Below are 17672 nucleotides of genomic sequence, written 5' to 3'. Positions count from 1 at the left end.
ATTTATAGGGTCAGACACCTGCAATAACTTATTAAAAGTCCAACTTAAATACTTTTCTATATGTAAAGGGAATCAGAATAAGTAAAGTGAGACTATAATGTGTTTTGCAGTATTTTGTATAGTATTTTTTTTTCTAAATTACAACCTGTATACTGTTTACATGATCAAAATTAACTGAACAAATCCAAAACAATTAATAAATAAAACCAAGCTTGAACTCATAGCACTGAATGGATTTTTCTAGAATACCCACAATATGAAAAGGTTTTGTCAGGCTTTTGAAATTCCTCACCTAAAGCTTGCCATTGAAATGTTACTTAAGATCTCAGACTCCAGTTATCTTCCATTGCAGACAGGCACCTGTCTTAGTTATTAGCAAAACAGTTGCCAGATAAGTGATTTTATTGTAAGAAAACAGTGATAAGAAAGAAAAAACCTTTTCACACATATGATCAGTATCACAAACCTGAGTTTTCACATCCATGGGGAGGGGAGAAGAAAAAGAAAAGTGCCTTTCAGCTCCAGTGTTTGGTAATGTCTCTACAGTTTTGTTTAGATGGGCTGCAAACAAGCAATGGATTAAAAATGATAATGTTGGGGTATATATACATAAACGTAATGAATTACATAACTCGGCCACTGCTAACCAAATGTGAACTCGACTGTGTTTCTTCACAAACAGCACAAACTGCTCTGGAGTGCCGGCTTCCACAAATGACAGAATCACTGAAGAGAGAATGTATGAGCATGGGCAACCATATGATTTCTTAAGCAATCCTCACTGCTATTACATAAAGCACAGAGCTGAGAATTTAAAGAATCCCCCCCCCACATCCATTCATTCATTTTTCCACATCCAGATGAGGCCCATCCTGCCTAATTTTCCACAATTGGCAAAGTGAGGGAAACTATTATCTGCGCTGCGCAGCGGGACTGAATGTCAGCTTGTTTGCCGGTTTGTTAGCTCATATGCGATAAACTAAAGTCAGTGTTTAACAGTCACAGGACCAAGATGGACAGGGAGTGTGCTGTATTATTTAGGAATATGGCAGCAATGGAAAACAGCTGACCACGTCGCTGGAGACAAAAACACCAAGTCTCACATTCATGTCAGCTTATGCTTAAAAAGGGCAAAAACACTCCAATAAGCAACATGTTGCTCTCACCCTGCACAGTTAGACTTGGTTTGGATGATCATTTTAAGTTCAAGGTTTTGTCACATTTCCACCAATGCATGGATGATTTAACATATAAGTGTCATTGCATAGAGTTCTGGCTGCATGTGAAACTGACAGCGCCCATGAATTTAGCATGCTTTTAGAAGAAGTCCTTCACTTTTGTAAGAGCCCTGTCTCTGGGTGAAACTGAACTGTTAATATGTTAACAAGATCAGGATATTACACTTACCTGTCGAGTTTTTAAGGGGCTCTATCTGAAACTAAAACTGCCCATGTTGGAAAGTCTTTACTTTCTGACACAATGCGTTGCATTTCCAAAAGAATTTCACTTTTTTTTTCCACTTTATGTTTTCATGCTTTCACTTGAGTGCACTTAGTGTTAAAGTGTCATACAATATGTAAACAGACAGCACTGATTGCCTCTCCCCGCTTCCTTCTCGCCCTCTTTCATGTGCATGGATGCCTTTCATTCCTGCCTCTCCGTCTAATCTTGTGGTGCCGAGTAAATTTCTAACACTATCCAGGCCTCACGCCCAGCATCGCCGGTGCTTGGGGAACAGGTCAAACCAGAGGCACCAGAGGGCCTGTCAAATAGCTGCAAGGGTTGGGCAAATCCAAATGTGTCGTTAGGTTTGTAAGTGTATTGTGTGGGTTTGCAACCTTTAACCTAAATCAAGTATGAAGGATAACATTATTACGTTATCCTCATGTACTTCTTTACTTTATTTATTTCATGGCTTTTGGGAATCTGTATTTTTATATCAGTTCACTTTTTTCACATAACTCTGTTTGTTTTCTTGCATTTTACTGAACTTATTAAGTAACAATGGAGGTAGTCGCCTTTGGCTGTAGGTGTCTTATGCAGGGGGCCTTTAACTCTTTCACCCTGTCGCCTTCACCACTTATTGATCAGGCAGTCCAATCACAGGCAGTCTCAGTGTGGACAGAGAGGTGGAGCCAAGCACTGAAACAGGGTGTGGTTGTGAAACTACAAAGTAGAGCCATGGGGTTTAAATTGAGCTGAATGAGCCCAGTCCCATAGTTGTCATAGCTCTTCTGTCACTTTTACTCATCTCCCTCTCTCTCTCGGTTTCTTTATCGGTCTTTCCTTAAAGCATTTTAGCTATTGTTGGTCTGTTTTCTGTGTAATTGTGTAAATATCATACATCAGAGGACAGCTGGAGGCTTCAACCCACGGAAAATCCCTTCATGCTTCTGGTTTTTCTGCCTGATCGCTCTCACGGGTGTCGCAGATCTGTTGAATTCACTGGATTGAGTGCTGCCGGCTGTGGCTGAGGAGCTGCTTTCCTCGCATACAGGAGTGCTCAGAGGGTGAGTCACTTGTTACACCTTGTAGCTTTTCACCTTCTTGTCAAAACTGAAGAATAAGCTTGAACTAGTTCAAAACAACATAAATGATCGTGTCTCGTTCTACAATTTTACTACCTGAGCTTCATGATCTGCTCATATTTCATTCACTCATTTGGCCACATGGGCCAAGTTCTTTGCCTCACCTGTTTGACTTGCTCTGTTAGTCCCAATGAGCATTTCATTGTTTAAAACCTGTCATCTGAAATCACATTTCACAATTCTGCCCAAAATATCTATGAAGGACTTCTTCTTTTTAAAAAGTCTGAGCTGTGAAAGAAGTTCTTAAATTCGCTCTCATTTTTTCCTTGTATATCTGTTTGAAAAATTGGAGCCGAGGGCACTCAGGGGTGTTTGTTGAGGCCATCCAGCTGTCTCCTGTTTGTTCAGTCATTGAGTCAGCAGGTTGAGCAGTCATATTATTGCTCACCTGCCCAACCAACCTCTTTCAGCTCCGCTTTATCTCTTGTTCTCTGACTCTTTGTCTTTTTGTACTGTTCGTTGTTTTTTTTTTCCAGGTGTTTTGAAAGGGTAAAGAGGAAGCAGTCACCATGCTGCAAGAGGCTATAACAAGCGTTGTTGAGTTCCACAGTTATCTACAATCAAGAACTGGTAAGTGTCTTCATTTCTCTCTTCACACCTACAATCTGCTCAAATCAGAACATTTTATTTCGTCATCATCATCAGGTGTGAAACAGCACAAAAGTATGTATGACCTGAAGTGCCGGTGGACCCACCCAGATATTCCAGTATGGAACCATGACTCAAGGACTAAAACATGCCTGTGTTTCCTGTATGCGGTTTCCAGATGCCAGAGTCAGAGATTACCCTCTGATGCAGAGCCCCGTGCACATGACGACCATCCTCCTGGGTTACGTTGCCTTCTCCGTGTACGTGGGGCCTCGCGTGATGGCAAATCGCAAACCTTTCCACCTCAACACCGCCATGATAATCTACAATGTTTCCATGGTTCTGTTGAATGCCTACATAGTGTATGAGGTAAGACGAAAAGGTATTTGTTTGCGCTCTTTTACTACAGGTGTGATGTCAGTGCTAAAAGCTGCTGGTGTGGTTTTTTTCTTTTTTTACACTTAGTTTATGATGTCTGGATGGGCCACCACCTTCACATGGAGATGCGACCTTATTGACCGTTCCACCAGCCCACAGGCTCTTAGGGTAAGTCAGTAAATTTTTACAGGGGAGCTTTCATTGTCTCAAGCTAATAATTAAATTCTTTTTTTTTTTTTTTTTTTTTTTTTTTTTTTGGGTCTTTTAAATGTAATTTATTTTATTTCTGATTGAGTGTCAGATATCTGACATCACAGCCCTCTTCCTTTCCACAGATGATTTGGGTGGCCTGGCTGTTTTATTTTTCCAAATTCATTGAGCTTCTTGACACAGTAGGTGCATTTTCTTTTTCTTTTTTTTTTTTTAAAATCTTCCCCTTATTATTTTGGCCTTTTGATCAGTTAACCGTGACTGATCCCATGTGTGCTTTTGCAGGTATTCTTTGTGCTGAGAAAGAAACAAGGTCAGATCACATTTCTTCACGTCTTCCATCACTCCTTTATGCCCTGGACGTGGTGGTGGGGCGTCAGCCTGACACCCGGTGAGCTTACAAATGCATGTAAACGCATTGTTTGACAGTGCAAGACCAACACAACTTTTCTGTGAGATGTTGCATCTGTACATTAACATAATATTTTATTACCCCCTTCTTAAGCTGGAGGAATGGGCTCCTTCCATGCCATGGTGAATGCAACAGTCCATGTTATCATGTACACCTACTACGCACTCTCTGCTGCAGGGCCTCGCTTCCACAAATACTTGTGGTGGAAGAAGTACATGACCGCAATCCAGCTTGTACGTTGTTTTGTATTTTCCACAGCAAAAAATTCAAATAAATGGCATATATGATTTTTGCCTACAGCTCAACTGTTTTACAAAAACTAATGTTTGGGAGGGGTGGTTGTTTTTCAGACGCAGTTCATTCTGGTCTCCATTCACATCAGCCAATACTACTTCATGGAAAAGTGTGACTATCAAGTCCCCTTTTGGATCCACCTGATCTGGATGTATGGGGTCTTATTCTTTCTCCTGTTCTCCCACTTTTGGGTGCAGGCCTACATAAAAGGCAACAGACTTCCCCTCACGCCCGAAAAGTCGAAACAGAACGGCTCAACCAGCGAACCGTTCACTGTGGTGGCCAACGGAAAGCACCTTCAGAATGGCAACAGTCACCACTGCACCAACGGCAAAATCTTCATGGGCAAAGTCAAGGAAGTCTAACTCTGTGACCCTGCCTGGAAAATGAGAAAGACACACAGACTGTCAGTTCGAATTAACACCATTAAATTCATCATTCATATCTACTGGCATATTGGACTGACATCAATTTCAGTATGCTTCATCTAAACTGTAGTTTCTTTGTAAATCTAGTCTTTTGTGAAAGCACATCCAGTGTTCTTGGGGCGTGAATGGTGATCTCTACCTGCCCACGTTGTGTTTGTAAGTTGTAACTGTGATGAATACTGTATGAAGATTGGTGCTTATTTTTGTCACTGATAGTATTCTTCGACTCGGGCTCGACCCACACTGCTGTTTTTGCTAACATGGGCTTTGTTGCTTGGGAGTACGGCACAGTTTTCACACAAGACTAGAACATGTAAATAACTGCAATTATCTGTTAGCCCCCCACAAAGAATTTCACTGTAAATGTCAAATATTTAAGGTTTATTTTCTTATTTTATTTTTTTATTTATCTTTGAAATAAAACTAAATTTAAAGGTCTGCGTAACTTGAAAAACAGTTATGGTGTGCACTGACCGAAAAGTGTTACACCTAAACTAAATTTCAATTTTGAGAGTTGTGGGAGAGCAATGTTATACTGTATATTACAGTTTTGTGTTGTTTTTAAAGTGCACATACACTGCTGTGCATGTTCATCTGTATTAATCCAGTCTGTTTTACAACTCTGTATGGTCTGTTCTCTTTGCACACTGTGCTTGAAGTTAATAGGCTTTCTATGCTGTTGGTTGTTTCTGAATTATAACTAAAGTCTGAATATACTGAAACCCATCAATGTTTGCTGCTATTGATTACTTTAACGCAGGTGTCCCCCAATCCCAGCCCGCGAGGGCCGGTGTCCCTGCAGGTTTTAGATCTCACACTGGGTCAAACACCTGAATCACATGATTAGTTCATTACCAGGCCTCTGGAGAACTTCAAGACATGTTGAGAAGGTAATTTATCCATTTAATCCAGCTGTGATGGATCAAGGACACATCTAAAACCTGCAGGGACACTGGCCCTCATGGACTGGGATTGGGGACCCGTTTTAACGTGTATGTGCCCTCTGAGGAACAGAGGTTGGGCCTGTTATGCTGGTTTTAACTCTTGGTCAATTAAAGATAACATTATGGGACCTTTCTAAAAGCCAATGATTTATAAACATGAGCTTTCATAATCTGTACTCGTAGCAGTTGCACATCAATTTAAAAAAAAAAAAAGTTGACAGCAAAAACCCAGCTTATTTTTGCAATATGACGACATACTTTTAGGAAATTCTGCATGTGAACCCAATCAGCATTCCTTTTAAATAACTTAAATGCAAGCACTCAGTTCTGAATTCAGAGTGAGCCACCTTGTGGCAATATTTGGGCATTTGTATTTACATTAAGTGGGGAAAAAAAGTTCAATGAAATACATCCTCAGGCCTTAGATACTTGAGACACATCTACAAAGTTGGTTGCATTTTATCAACAAACACTACAGAATAACAGCAGATTAAGTGATCCGTTATAATAGATCAACTTTTGTGATGTAACAAAAGCCAGCTCTAGTCTGACAATGAACAGCAGATTTAGTTCTACATCATAAGCAGGATGTATTTGAAAACAACACACCAGTAAACTTTTAAACTGGTCCTGGCAACATGAAGCAACACAAAGGGAAGCCGATATGGTGAAGTGTTTATTTATAACCCAGGTATACAGAACATCCAGATTTTAAAAGAAAAACCTAGGCTATACATTTTAAAAACTGACTGACAAAAATCACTAGTACCACACACACGGCCATTAACACTTTAAACCACCAACTGGAGCATCACAGAACACCAGGTGGTTTCCTTTATTGTGGATAAATTAAGAAAAAATATATATCACAAATAACTCAAACTCATAACAGATGTAAAATCTCATTGAAGAAAATTATCTGATGGACTGATGAATGACGCTGCTGGTTGATTTCACCATCCTCTCTTTAGCCTTCTTCTTAATGGGATCCATTTCGAAGCTCTTCCACAGGCGAATGGTCTCATCTGCAGCAACAGTAGCAACAGTCGAGCAGTCCGGACTGAGAGTCAAACTCAGAACTCTGTCGTCATGGCCTTAAAGAAAAATAAACAAATTATACCAGGAGAAAGGAGGAACAGCAGGTTCTCAGTTCACTGGATGTGCCTTTATGTGGACGGGACTTGTTTACCATTGAGCTCTGCGACTTTACTGAGAGAGGGATATTTCCAGACAACAACATTGTTGTGGGCATATCCATGAGCAGAGACCAGCTCCTTGTAGTTGGGTGCAAACACCAGGGATGAGATCTAAAAAGTTGGATTGGATGAGACATGTAGTCAAACACATTTTAGTGGGAATGACCATTAAAACCGAACTGTGTGGAACAGGGATGTCAAACAGGTGCAGGGCCAGAACTGGCCAAGCAAAGTCTCCATTTAGGCCCACTGGACAGTTCTTGAAAGTGAAAGAAATGATTTTGAACTTGAACCAGCTTTTCCTATTGATAAAGACCTTCCACATCGCCATTCATTCCACACTATAGTAGCTCAATACTATATGCACTTAAATATTAATACAGAAATGTTCATTTTAATCCTCTACAACTATTTAAATCTGTTATGCATTAACAAAAAGTGGAAATTTTGGGCGAGACCTTTATTTTACAATATAGAAAAACTGAGAAATGCTGTTGAAATTTTATTCTATATTAAGAGATTTCAGAGATTAAATGTTTAAACTTCTTTACACTGCCAGAAAACGGAGTTTTACTGATCGGGGCCATTTCAGAACAATGTGAGCTGTATGTGGCCAACAATGTAAAATTAGTTTGACATCCCTGGAAGGATGCAGTTACCTGGGACTGAGTGTCAAGCGAACTGATACAGGAGCCACTGTTTACATTCCAGATACGGATGTGGCGGTCGCTAGTACCACCTCCAGATGCAAGGATATTGGGCTGCCATGGACACCAGGCCAGAGCCTAGAACAATGGAAAGGCATACACAAGTGGCAACGAGAATATTTAAACTTCAGTCTTCATTAAATTTTCACAAGGAGCAGGAAGGGAGAGGAAACTGAAAAGGAGAAAATTAGCATATTGAACTTCTGTTTGCTGCTCACCTTGACTGCTCCCTGATGTTCGCTCCAGCAACGGATCAGCTGGCTGTCGTTGCCAGCACTGCCCCCCTGTGCACGGGGCCATATGCACACCAAGTTATCATTGCCTCCACTAGCCAAGTATCGCCCATCAGGGGACCACTTCAGGCCGCACACTTCCTGTGCGTGAGCAGTCAGGGTGCCGATGTGATGGTCTGCCACCCTCACATCATGGTGGTGGATGTGTCCAGATCTGGAGCCACTGCAGGGGGTGGTGAAAGAGGAGAGCACACACTTGAGTGCAAAAATGGAAAACACCAGGGAGATATCACCACTGTCTTTGGTAGGAGAAACATTTTTACCTGGAGACAACATGGTCATTCCAGCTCAGACTTCCAACCCTTGCTGTGTGGCTGGCCATGCTGCGCAAGCGCTTCTGATTTTCAACATCCCACAACTAAATGGAAATCAATACAATTTATAAAAAAAATATATATAAAACACATGTTCTGATATGTCCCATATTCATTTGGACTCAAGTGGCACGATGATCTCCACACGGACCTGAACCTTGCAGTCACTGGTGCCAACAGCTAGGTAGCTTCCCTCTTTAGTCCAGGACAGGGAGCAGATGTAGTCCTCTTCACGCTCCATCTTCATGAGAAGAAGGATGTCTCCTTGAGTGGCATCCCACAGGTAAACACTGTTATGAAGAGCAACAGCGAGAAAATTTCTACTGCTCCAATCAAGTAGATTCAAATCTAGAGGGGGGAGAAAAAAAAGCCTAAATTAATATTGCATGTTAAAGTATTCTTAATTTACTAAACTAGGATGTTTATGCAACACTGAATTTCAGTTGGGTTCCTATTTATTAAACGGGAACATATATAAACAGGAAAACAACTTGGGAATGGTGTTGCTCTGAGATAGAGATCTCTCTCTCTCTCTTAAATGCTGCAGCGCATTCATGACGGAGCCTTGTCGTGATCTGGATAGCGTTTATACAGCCAGTCATGGACAACAATGGAAACAAAAATGACTTGCACTGCCATCTTAGCTTATGAGGTTGGAGGGCTGCTCCAACTTTTCTAGTAAGAAGTCTGACTTAAATATTCCAGCATGCAAGTCACAAATAAGGACTTCAAACCAAACATACAAGATTTGCTCTTTTAGAATCTATTGATCAGCGTCCATTCTCTGCCTTTCTGTAAATTTGTGGCATCATTTAAAGATTCATTGCAATTAAATAAAGTCAATTGTATAGAGATGTAAAATCCTCTTAAGTGCCCAACTTACAGAAATCATTTCTAAGATCAGGAGCATCCAAGATCCTGTCAGGAGTTGAAGATATGTATCTGGACTTTTTAATAGAGGCAGGGGTTGCTGTGTGAGTGTAGAGGACTTTTAGGTTGTTTTGGTAGCCTGTAAACAAGACAGAGCAACAATGAATAAAAAGAATTGCCTTCAATACAGCAGATATTTATAAAATGCACATATTTCTACCTTCTGGTGCATTAAGTGGTTTCCCTCCAAGATGGAGGATCTTTGCATCTTCAACGTTGTATCCATTCAGTGACACAGACCACGCTTTCTGGGTTTCCTTCAGACACAGGGAGCCACACTGATTGATATCCTACTTGTACAAATAGAAGCTTAAGTGTTTGTTACACAACTTACTGATGTAACTGATGTGTTTGTGTCCGCTGGCTCATTCTCCTTTGTCAGCAGGAAAGTTGCCACATCCATTTGCTTGCTGTTTCTGATGGGAATGAAACGATCACCCCCCATCTTGGATGGGGTTTGTTTCTTGTTTTTGCCTATGACCCATAAAAAAATAAATTTAAAAAAAAAAAAAAACTTCCCAGTGGTTAACATTTGCAAAGCTTTCCCCGACATACGAGTATAAATGCAGACAAATACACTACCTGGCGTTTTGCTTGGTGTTTTTGATGAGCTCAGGGACACATTAGCAGACTTTCCCGGCGACAAGCCGCTCAGGGCGGATGTGTTTGATGAGCTCGCCTTTCTCTGCCACCTCGCCATGGGAGCGTTTGTGATCGGCATGTCCAGCTTCAAGATGCTGTGGATGTCGTTCTCAAACCCAAACTGCGCCATTTTATCAACGTTTTCATAGACCTGGACATCACAACAGATAAACAGTAAGTCCGTATCTGATTTGAAACAGTATAAAGGCTTACTGACAGCTACGATGCTCAGACTAATGCTAGGATAGCATCTGTCAAAAATGTCTTCATTTAAAAAGTAAGTCAGGTCCGATTGAAAAACTTTGCTATGCTTCTATTCTTGTTTTGAACGTTAGCTTAACGTGACCAAGCTAAACGATTGTGTAGCATGAATCCAATGAAAGAACGCGTTAGCACCATCGCTTAACCGATTAAAAATGATTTCACGTATAAACAAAACAAACTTAAAACTAGTGATTGAATTTAAAAGTATATTTCTGCAATTTCAAAATCAACACAATGACCTCACCTCGTCGAGAAAACGTGAAATGCAGAGAAGCACAAACTCTTGTCTCTCTCTCGATTTTGAATTTCGTGCGTATGACGCCACGACGTTTAAATGCCACAGAGCGCTCATGCGATTGGTTAGTTCAAGAAGCTGCAGTAAGCTCAGCGCATTGCTATGGTGACGTTTACGAATACGTTAACGTGATTGGTCAATGATACTTTCTTTAACGTATGAAAAGAAACCTCTCCACTTAAAGGTGTCGCCCTCTATCTGTAGTTTAGGTCTGCGCTGTATGAATTTAAAGAGCGACACAAAACTAAAGACCTGTAAGACGCTTTACTTTAAAACAAGAGACCGCTATCAAGTATATTTTTCTGTATTTGAAGGCTAGTAAAATAAATAAATAAATATTGGGTTTTATTTTTTTATTTAAGAATCTAATATTGGTAAATATTAATTTCAGGGAGAGTTTAAATATAAATATTTGCTGAGTGATTAAGCAAAAATCTTCTCATAGTCTGATAATATATTGTGTCTTTGCTCTTTGACTGATGTGTACACGTTGGTTTTCAGTCACCTTGACACACCTGTACACAGGTCTGGACCACAGCTTAAAGGAGGCACCTCAAACAAACATCTTTAGTATTGAACAAATAAAATATTTATTGTTTATTATGCACTATCATTTAGATTTAAAGTCATTTTCTTGTTTGCTTGGCATTTGGTCAATTGATTTACATCGGGGGTGTCCAACTCTACAGTTTTAGATATCACCCTGGGTCACCATACCTGAATCAAATGATTAGTTCATTACCAGGCCTTTGGAGAACTTCAAGACATATTGAGGAGGTAATTAAGCCATTTAAATCAGCTGTGTTGGATCAAGGACACATCTAAAACCTGCAGGGACACTGGTCCTTGAGGCCCGGAGTTGGACACCCCTGATTTACATGATCAGGATTTACTTTAAATAAAGTGATAACTCTGACATCACAGGTTAATGTGAATTCCAGATTATACTTTTATTCTGCTCTCCTCTTACCTGACATGCCAACAGAAAAAAAAAAACTAAATAAAGCAGTAGGAAATAAAAAAAAGTAATTTACTTAAATAATCTCATGGCCAAGGAATCCCAACAGTGTTTGGTATAAAGAGACGTGCAACTACACTGAAAGCTTTTCAAGTAAAGATGCTGCAGTCACATTTTTAGTTCAAAACAACCAGGATTTGACACTTTGATCAGTCTCTCAGTAGCAAAACAACATAACATTTAAATATTCTACATAAAACAGAGTACTGTGCAATTTTAATGCAAAAAACAAAAGCTTATGTTTCACTGGAGCCAGGAATGTTACCTAAAGCTTGAATTACACATCGCAAAGGCCTGCTGATATTCATGGAGCTACGTTATCAGTTTTCATACAGAAATATGCTGGAAATATCATCCGTTTTTTTAGTATTATTACAGTTGTGAGGTATTGTAACAGAAGACGTCTACACAATTTCCCGATCATTTTCAGTCATTTCATTCATATCTCTGTGGTAATGGACAATTGAGCCAATGACACCTGTGGGGAAAGGAAAAACACAGATTATGGTATGTGACATGTTACTGAGTTCATGAATATGTGGTTTTAATCTCTAATGATACTTTTAATGATACTATAGTTACAGTCATTTTAGACAGACCACATGACTGGGCCACAAACACCTTTGAAAAGCAAAGGGAGTCTGTTTGACTTCACTTAATATTTAACTTTCTGAATCTTTCACTAGGACTCCGAGCAGAGAAATGCATGAAAATAAAGAGAACACATGACAGTTGTAGTTTTCTTACCTCCAGGGTGCCTGAAACCTGCATAGCAAGTGTGAAAAAGACAAAACACAGGAACATAGTTTACACTTCTCTTGGGTATAAGAGTCATTAAAATCATGTGACAGTTTAAAGTTAGGGCAGAGATAAAGGTCAGCACATTCTGTTAAATGACAATGTGCAACACTGGACTGCAGTCACCTCTTAAACATGCATCTTGTTGCTACATTAAGCAGTGAACTGTGAATAAAGGATGCACAACTTCATGTGCTGACATCTAAATGGAAAGAAAGAAAAATTCTCAATGCCCACCTTTTATTTTGTAGATAACGATGCTGACCATAATTAGTACACCAAACATAATGAGCGCCAGGAGTGGGACCAGAAGATGAAGGTGAAGAATTCCTGGAACTAAGAAAATATGTTAAATTTGTAACCCGACAGTCAACAAAAAAAAATTCCGCTCCAAAACACGTATGTCCTGTATGTGGAGGTGAACTCTTGTAACTGCATGAAACAAAGTTGTTTTGTTTAAGTACATGCCCATTTTTCTGTTTTAGCGTCATATATAACTGTGCAAAAGTCTTGAGCTGCCCCTTATTTGTTTATATCTTGTATTTCAAGCCAGACTCTTGTCTTTTTTTAAAAGTGGTCATTAACAACAGTTCAAGTCCAGACTTTCAAAGTTTTTCTTTGGACATTGGCTGCTTGACCATTTTCAGACAAATCTGTTGTATTTTTTTTATTGTTTGATAAGGCCATGTAACACTGACTTATGAATCATTTAAGCATAAACTTACCTCAAACAATAAACCGGTATTATGTTTGCTTATAGAGCACTTATAACGAACTTAGCAAAGAACCAATTTTAAATTGTGCTTTTAGGCTCTTTGTTACAAGCAGCTGTTCCCATTTTTTTTTAGCTGATTCTGAACAATACAAAAGACAACACAGTATGACAGACATAAAATAGTACCGTCTCAGTGAGTGTGTATTTGTAAAACATGCTTGAGGCTCTGTCATGGTTATGGGTTGTATTTCCACAAGTGGTGTTGGAGATCTTGTCAACAATGATGAAATTATAAATGTAGAAATTTTGAGCCACCAACCCTTAAAAAGCAGCTTAATGAGACCAGTTTCCATTTCCAGCCTAAAAATGATTCCAAAGGAGTAAAAGCACACCAAAATAGAAAAACCCACAGTGGTGCACTAGAAGAAGCCCAGAGAACTATTCCTGAATACTACTTAAAGAAATGACCGGAAAGCTTGCCTAAGAGAGTTCAGCGCATGTTGAAGAATAAAGGTTGTCATACCAAATATTGACTTTCAAGCTTCTTACATTTGGACAAACTGGTTTTGCCTTTTTTTTTCCGTGCACGCTTACACATGTTTGAATAAATCGTTGCACCTACTTCAAATAAATGAGGGGTGGCTCAAAACGTTTGCACAGTACTGTACTACATTCCTTTACTACTACTTTCAAAGAGGCTTTTAAAACTAAACAACTGAAATGATTATGAGATACATTATTACGCATTTTCTGCATTTTAAAAAGATTAGCATTAAATAAATAAATGTCCTGTTTCTGGATAAGGAATTTCAGCATATCCTCAAATCAAATATGACACAGTAAGGATAAATTTAAACTAACTTTATTGTTTTCTACAGTAGCAGGCTAATCAAAGTTGACAAAGTAACATCGTCTTCTTATTCTTAACAAAGTCTGCCCAACTGTGATGGAAATGTAAGTCCTTAAATGTTCATTTTTTAGGTCTGTAATCACTGCAAAGGAGTTAAAGCTATCAGCTTAGTGTTTGTTCCAGATAATGACTCACTGTGAACAAAGGAGTCAATTTTGAAGAATAGAGGTGGTCATACCAAATATTGACTTTCAAGCTTGTTAGAAGTGCACAGATTTGTAGAAATGTACATTTCATAAGTCACTGCACTTATTTCCCATTTTCCTAGAAACATATAACAATAAATGAGGGGCGGCTCGAGACTTTTGAAGAGCAGTGTATCATTCAAGTATATGTCATTGAAAATATTTTGTTATTTTTGTATTCAGACATGAATTACTGCATATTATACTTATGGGTTGCTTAGAAAAATGTTATTACAGTTATTGCTGGAGAATCTGACAAGTTTAAAAAGGGCAGTCGGAGCAGGAGTAAAAAAGTTTCTCTAAGTTCAACACTTTATTGAACTGATTTTGTTCCGCAGCGCTTAAAGCAGGCAGGAAAACAGCCTGAAGTAAAATATACCTGACTGTTTCTCAGAAAGGTTCAAATGCTTCATCAGCTTGACGCATCCCTCCTGCAGATGGAGTCTCTCTGCTCTTGTTTGCTGCACTTCCTGGTCCCAAACCGCTTTGATGGCCACCGCCTCCTGTACGTGGGCTGTCCACATGTCATTCTGGTTGAGAGTCAGGTACAACTGGCTGTCAGCAAATACACGATCTGCCCAGCGCAGCTTAGACCCTTCCCACGTGCATTCTCGAGAACGAAGAATGGTGTGGTTACCTGTTGAGAGTTAATGGGTTGTGGCCCTGGTGACAACAATCTCACTTACACAAATGTTCAGTTGTAAAACAAGACAATTTGATTTTCTTACGTATTGAAGAGGTCTGGTTGAAACTGATAAGAGATGTTAGGAGTGTGTCATCTAATACGGCTTTGATAACTGCATTGAATTCTGGGCTTTTGCCCATTAAAGGAATTCCATTGAGAAGGACTTGCTCTTCAACCTGCTGACTTCCTGCCCTCCTCCACTGCTGGATCTGCAGTACGACGGTATCTAATGTAATATGGGCAAAAACAAAAACCAGATATAAATTTTAAAAACATAAAGAAAAAAGGAAATGCAATTGTAGCTTTATGTCAAGAGATTTATTCTAAATGACACTTCTTCAGCTGAGAGTGTCAGAGAGTGGAGACACACACGCTGCAGTTTTTACTTGCAAGGGCGGTCACAGAGCACTCACATCAGAGTGGGGGCCCTGTGAAGTGCGCTCTGTTACCGCTCTGGTCTTTATTTATATACAAAAGTAATACAATAGTGAATACATCTGTTCATAGACAGAGGAATGTTAGTGCGTATGTATGTGCGTATGCAGGTTTATGTGTGTGTTGTGGGATTCAGAAGGGAGTGAAGATAAGAGTGGTTCAGCTCTTATTATCGCTGTGGGAAGAAACAAAGAAAGAGAACAGAACAAGTTTTTGTAGTGAACAACAGTCTAACACATCAAAAGGTCATCATGCAGTATTCTATCATATGCTAACTTATATCATTAAAAGCTTATACTGACTACTAAGTACAATTTTCTATTGACACTTTATTTATTTCTTGTTGTCTTTTATGGAGATGGCGTGAGAGATAGAACCACACACAATAATTTATCATATTATCATGTGAGCATTATTAACAGCAAGCTTTAGTTTCCTATGGACACGTTTCACATGGTGTCACAGGAGATGAAAATGTGTGAGCTGTGAGGAAAAAAGTTTTTTCATTGGTAATATGAAAATCTACTGTAGTATATTAATCTTTTTGTGTCATTGTAGAGTCATATAACCTTGTGTTGGGGGTGTGTGGAGGGGCGGGCTTTAGCACTCAAACAAAGATAGTGCTTTGTTTGACTAATATATTGCTTTAAGGTTTGGAGATGATCCAATGGGCAAACTGTAAATGGGTGCTAAAAAGGAAGATGAAAGTCAAATGCTTAGTCAGCCTAGGTACTCGTGTCCCACAAGTATATTGTTGCAAAGTGTGAAGACAATCCATAAGAAATTGTGGGTAATATGAAGTTTTTGCTGAACCTTGATCTTGACCCAATTTTCACCTAAATGATCTCGAGCTGTTTTTGGTATCTACCATCACACAAAGTCTGAAAATGATATCCCAAAAAACTTTGGAGCACTAGATTGCAAACACAACCAATTACATAATCCCTCCCTTAGAGGGGGAATAACCAAATCACACTGAACTGATGTATCTAACTTTCACTTCACAAAAGCAAAACTGAAAGCAAAAGCTAATAGCCTTTCTAGTAAATATTTTGCATTTACCATACTTCTGCTTTCTGGAGCAGGATAGACATTTTATGTTAATCGCATGGTGTGAAATAACAAGATGTGGTGATTTCTACATTCTGTCACACAGTGTTTATAGTTGATTAAATAACCAACACTAAATCAAGTCAAGTGCAGCTCTTTGAAATGCTTTGCAGCGTCACATCCCTCGGTATATTTTGATTGTTTTTCATCTCTCCTTCTCTCTATATATATATGCATATTTTAAAATTCACTGCATTTGTCAAATTGATGCAATAAAAGAATCATGTACTGTGCAAGTTGCCTGTTTTGTATCTGGATAACTTTATACAATTCAACATAAGACGCCCACAGATAACTTTTGTTTGGTTGTTTCAGTTTCTGATTACATGGCCAGACATTGTTTTATATTCCTAGGAGTCCTGCACATACAAATAAAACGACCTGTGAAAGAATTAAATCCAGTCAAATCCACCACCCGAAGATTAAAGAGAATAACAGAAAATGGGTGGATTCATGCACTGTTTGAAGCTGCTGAAAGCCGTCCCTGCTGTTCTGTCAAAAGAAATTAAGCAATCCTATACATTTTATTTATTTATTTAATGAATTACAGTGAAACCATTTTTTTTTAAAGACGTGATTCCTACCTGCATCGACAGGAAGACTCCGGCATACGTGAAATGATAGGATCAAAACAAAGCGCAATGAATACATTTCTACACGCGTACAGGACTGTACTGTAGCTGGCGCTCGGTGTCAGATTCAGTGTTGTTCATCTGTCAAAGAAGCACAAACTCCACAGCAGTAGTGTGCTTTAAGCCATTTCCTCATTAAAATGGTGCTCGAAGGATGACCAATCCATCAGGCTTTAACAGAAACTACTCCACAGACACAACGACAGCAATAGTCGGATAGACCCGATCCTCTAGGCGTTTACGTTTCGGTTCACCTGACTTCAGGCTTCCGCCTTGCTTTCTCTTTTGGCTGTCCGGTAAGGTGGAGTTGCTGTTGGTGTGTGTGTGTGTGTGTGTGTGGTGGTGGTGGTGGTGGTGGTGGTGCGGGGAGCATGTGGGGCAGCCAAAGGTCATTTAAGGTAGCTTTCAAAACAGCGAAGTTAAGAAGTCAGAGGAAAGGACTCGACTGATAATTCAAAACAGCGCTGCGTAACCATGGAAACCGTAAATAATTAAAATCAGAGCCATCACGTCATCTTTATTTATTTTTTTTCCATCTGTATGTAAATATTGTAACTCAACGCATTTATAGATTCATAATAGTCAAAAGTTGCCGGACTGTCTCCTAATTTAAATCCACCGGTAAGTACCGTCACCGCCTATCACGTGACGAATTCTGAACCCTGACACGACTCTGACTTATTCAAGGGCTCTAGCACCTG

The 17672-nt window shown here is 39.4% G+C and overlaps 3 protein-coding genes across 4 annotated transcripts; 1 reads left to right on the top strand and 2 right to left on the bottom strand.

Annotated features, from left to right (window-relative positions):
- Window positions 1–2177: 2177 nt before the first annotated feature.
- Window positions 2178–5541, top strand: elovl1a (ELOVL fatty acid elongase 1a). Of its 2 annotated transcripts, XM_085254694.1 has the most exons (8): window positions 2181–2510; window positions 3065–3158; window positions 3355–3545; window positions 3642–3722; window positions 3890–3946; window positions 4050–4155; window positions 4270–4409; window positions 4527–5541. In XM_085254694.1, exons 2-8 carry the CDS (start codon window positions 3098–3100, stop codon window positions 4833–4835), a joined length of 945 nt encoding a protein of 314 aa, XP_085110820.1. In that variant the 5' UTR covers window positions 2181–2510; window positions 3065–3097; the 3' UTR covers window positions 4836–5541. The 2 variants fall into 2 exon arrangements, with proteins under 2 accessions (XP_085110821.1, XP_085110820.1); XM_085254695.1 differs by lacking the exon at window positions 3890–3946 and having other exon boundaries at window positions 2178–2510.
- Window positions 5542–6497: 956 nt separating this feature from the next.
- cdc20 (cell division cycle 20 homolog) lies at window positions 6498–10571 on the bottom strand. Its single transcript, XM_085253785.1, has 11 exons — window positions 10433–10571; window positions 9865–10075; window positions 9617–9756; window positions 9443–9539; window positions 9236–9361; window positions 8504–8700; window positions 8302–8396; window positions 7964–8201; window positions 7698–7823; window positions 7032–7149; window positions 6498–6936 (listed from the first exon to the last, which is right to left on the bottom strand). Exons 1-11 carry the CDS (start codon window positions 10538–10540, stop codon window positions 6758–6760), a joined length of 1635 nt encoding a protein of 544 aa, XP_085109911.1. The 5' UTR covers window positions 10541–10571; the 3' UTR covers window positions 6498–6757.
- A 338-nt stretch (window positions 10572–10909) lies between these two features.
- LOC146553626 (uncharacterized) lies at window positions 10910–17390 on the bottom strand. Its single transcript, XM_085253788.1, has 6 exons — window positions 16924–17390; window positions 14838–15020; window positions 14489–14746; window positions 12537–12635; window positions 12249–12266; window positions 10910–11979 (listed from the first exon to the last, which is right to left on the bottom strand). The coding sequence occupies exons 1-6, from the start codon at window positions 16988–16990 to the stop codon at window positions 11906–11908; spliced, it is 699 nt and encodes a 232-aa protein (XP_085109914.1). The 5' UTR covers window positions 16991–17390; the 3' UTR covers window positions 10910–11905.
- Window positions 17391–17672: the final 282 nt, after the last annotated feature.

The sequence above is a fragment of the Mchenga conophoros genome, linkage group LG18 (genome assembly GCF_057382185.1).
Source record: "Mchenga conophoros isolate Kocher_MC1m ecotype Shallow Benthic linkage group LG18, M_conophoros_male_GT1.1, whole genome shotgun sequence".
Classification (NCBI taxonomy): domain Eukaryota; kingdom Metazoa; phylum Chordata; class Actinopteri; order Cichliformes; family Cichlidae; genus Mchenga; species Mchenga conophoros.
Note: the sequence above shows the minus strand (reverse complement) of the source record. Positions and strands in the feature narration are given on the sequence as shown.

Coding starts and splice junctions, on each gene's coding strand:
- elovl1a (XM_085254694.1), top strand. CDS start 3,098: ATGCTGCAAGAGGCTATAACAAGCGTTGTTGAGTTCCACAGTTATCTA. Junction 3,546..3,641: donor ATGCCTACATAGTGTATGAG/GTAAGACGAAAA, acceptor TTTTACACTTAG/TTTATGATGTCTGGATGGGC. Junction 3,947..4,049: donor TCATTGAGCTTCTTGACACA/GTAGGTGCATTT, acceptor GTGCTTTTGCAG/GTATTCTTTGTGCTGAGAAA.
- cdc20 (XM_085253785.1), bottom strand. CDS start 10,540: ATGAGCGCTCTGTGGCATTTAAACGTCGTGGCGTCATACGCACGAAAT. Junction 8,397..8,503: donor CCAGTGACTGCAAGGTTCAG/GTCCGTGTGGAG, acceptor ATTTCCATTTAG/TTGTGGGATGTTGAAAATCA. Junction 7,150..7,697: donor CGCTTGACACTCAGTCCCAG/GTAACTGCATCC, acceptor CCAACTTTTTAG/ATCTCATCCCTGGTGTTTGC.
- LOC146553626 (XM_085253788.1), bottom strand. CDS start 16,990: ATGTATTCATTGCGCTTTGTTTTGATCCTATCATTTCACGTATGCCGG. Junction 15,021..16,923: donor GAGTCTTCCTGTCGATGCAG/GTAGGAATCACG, acceptor ATATTACATTAG/ATACCGTCGTACTGCAGATC. Junction 12,636..14,488: donor CCTTTCTGAGAAACAGTCAG/GTATATTTTACT, acceptor ATATTTTCTTAG/TTCCAGGAATTCTTCACCTT.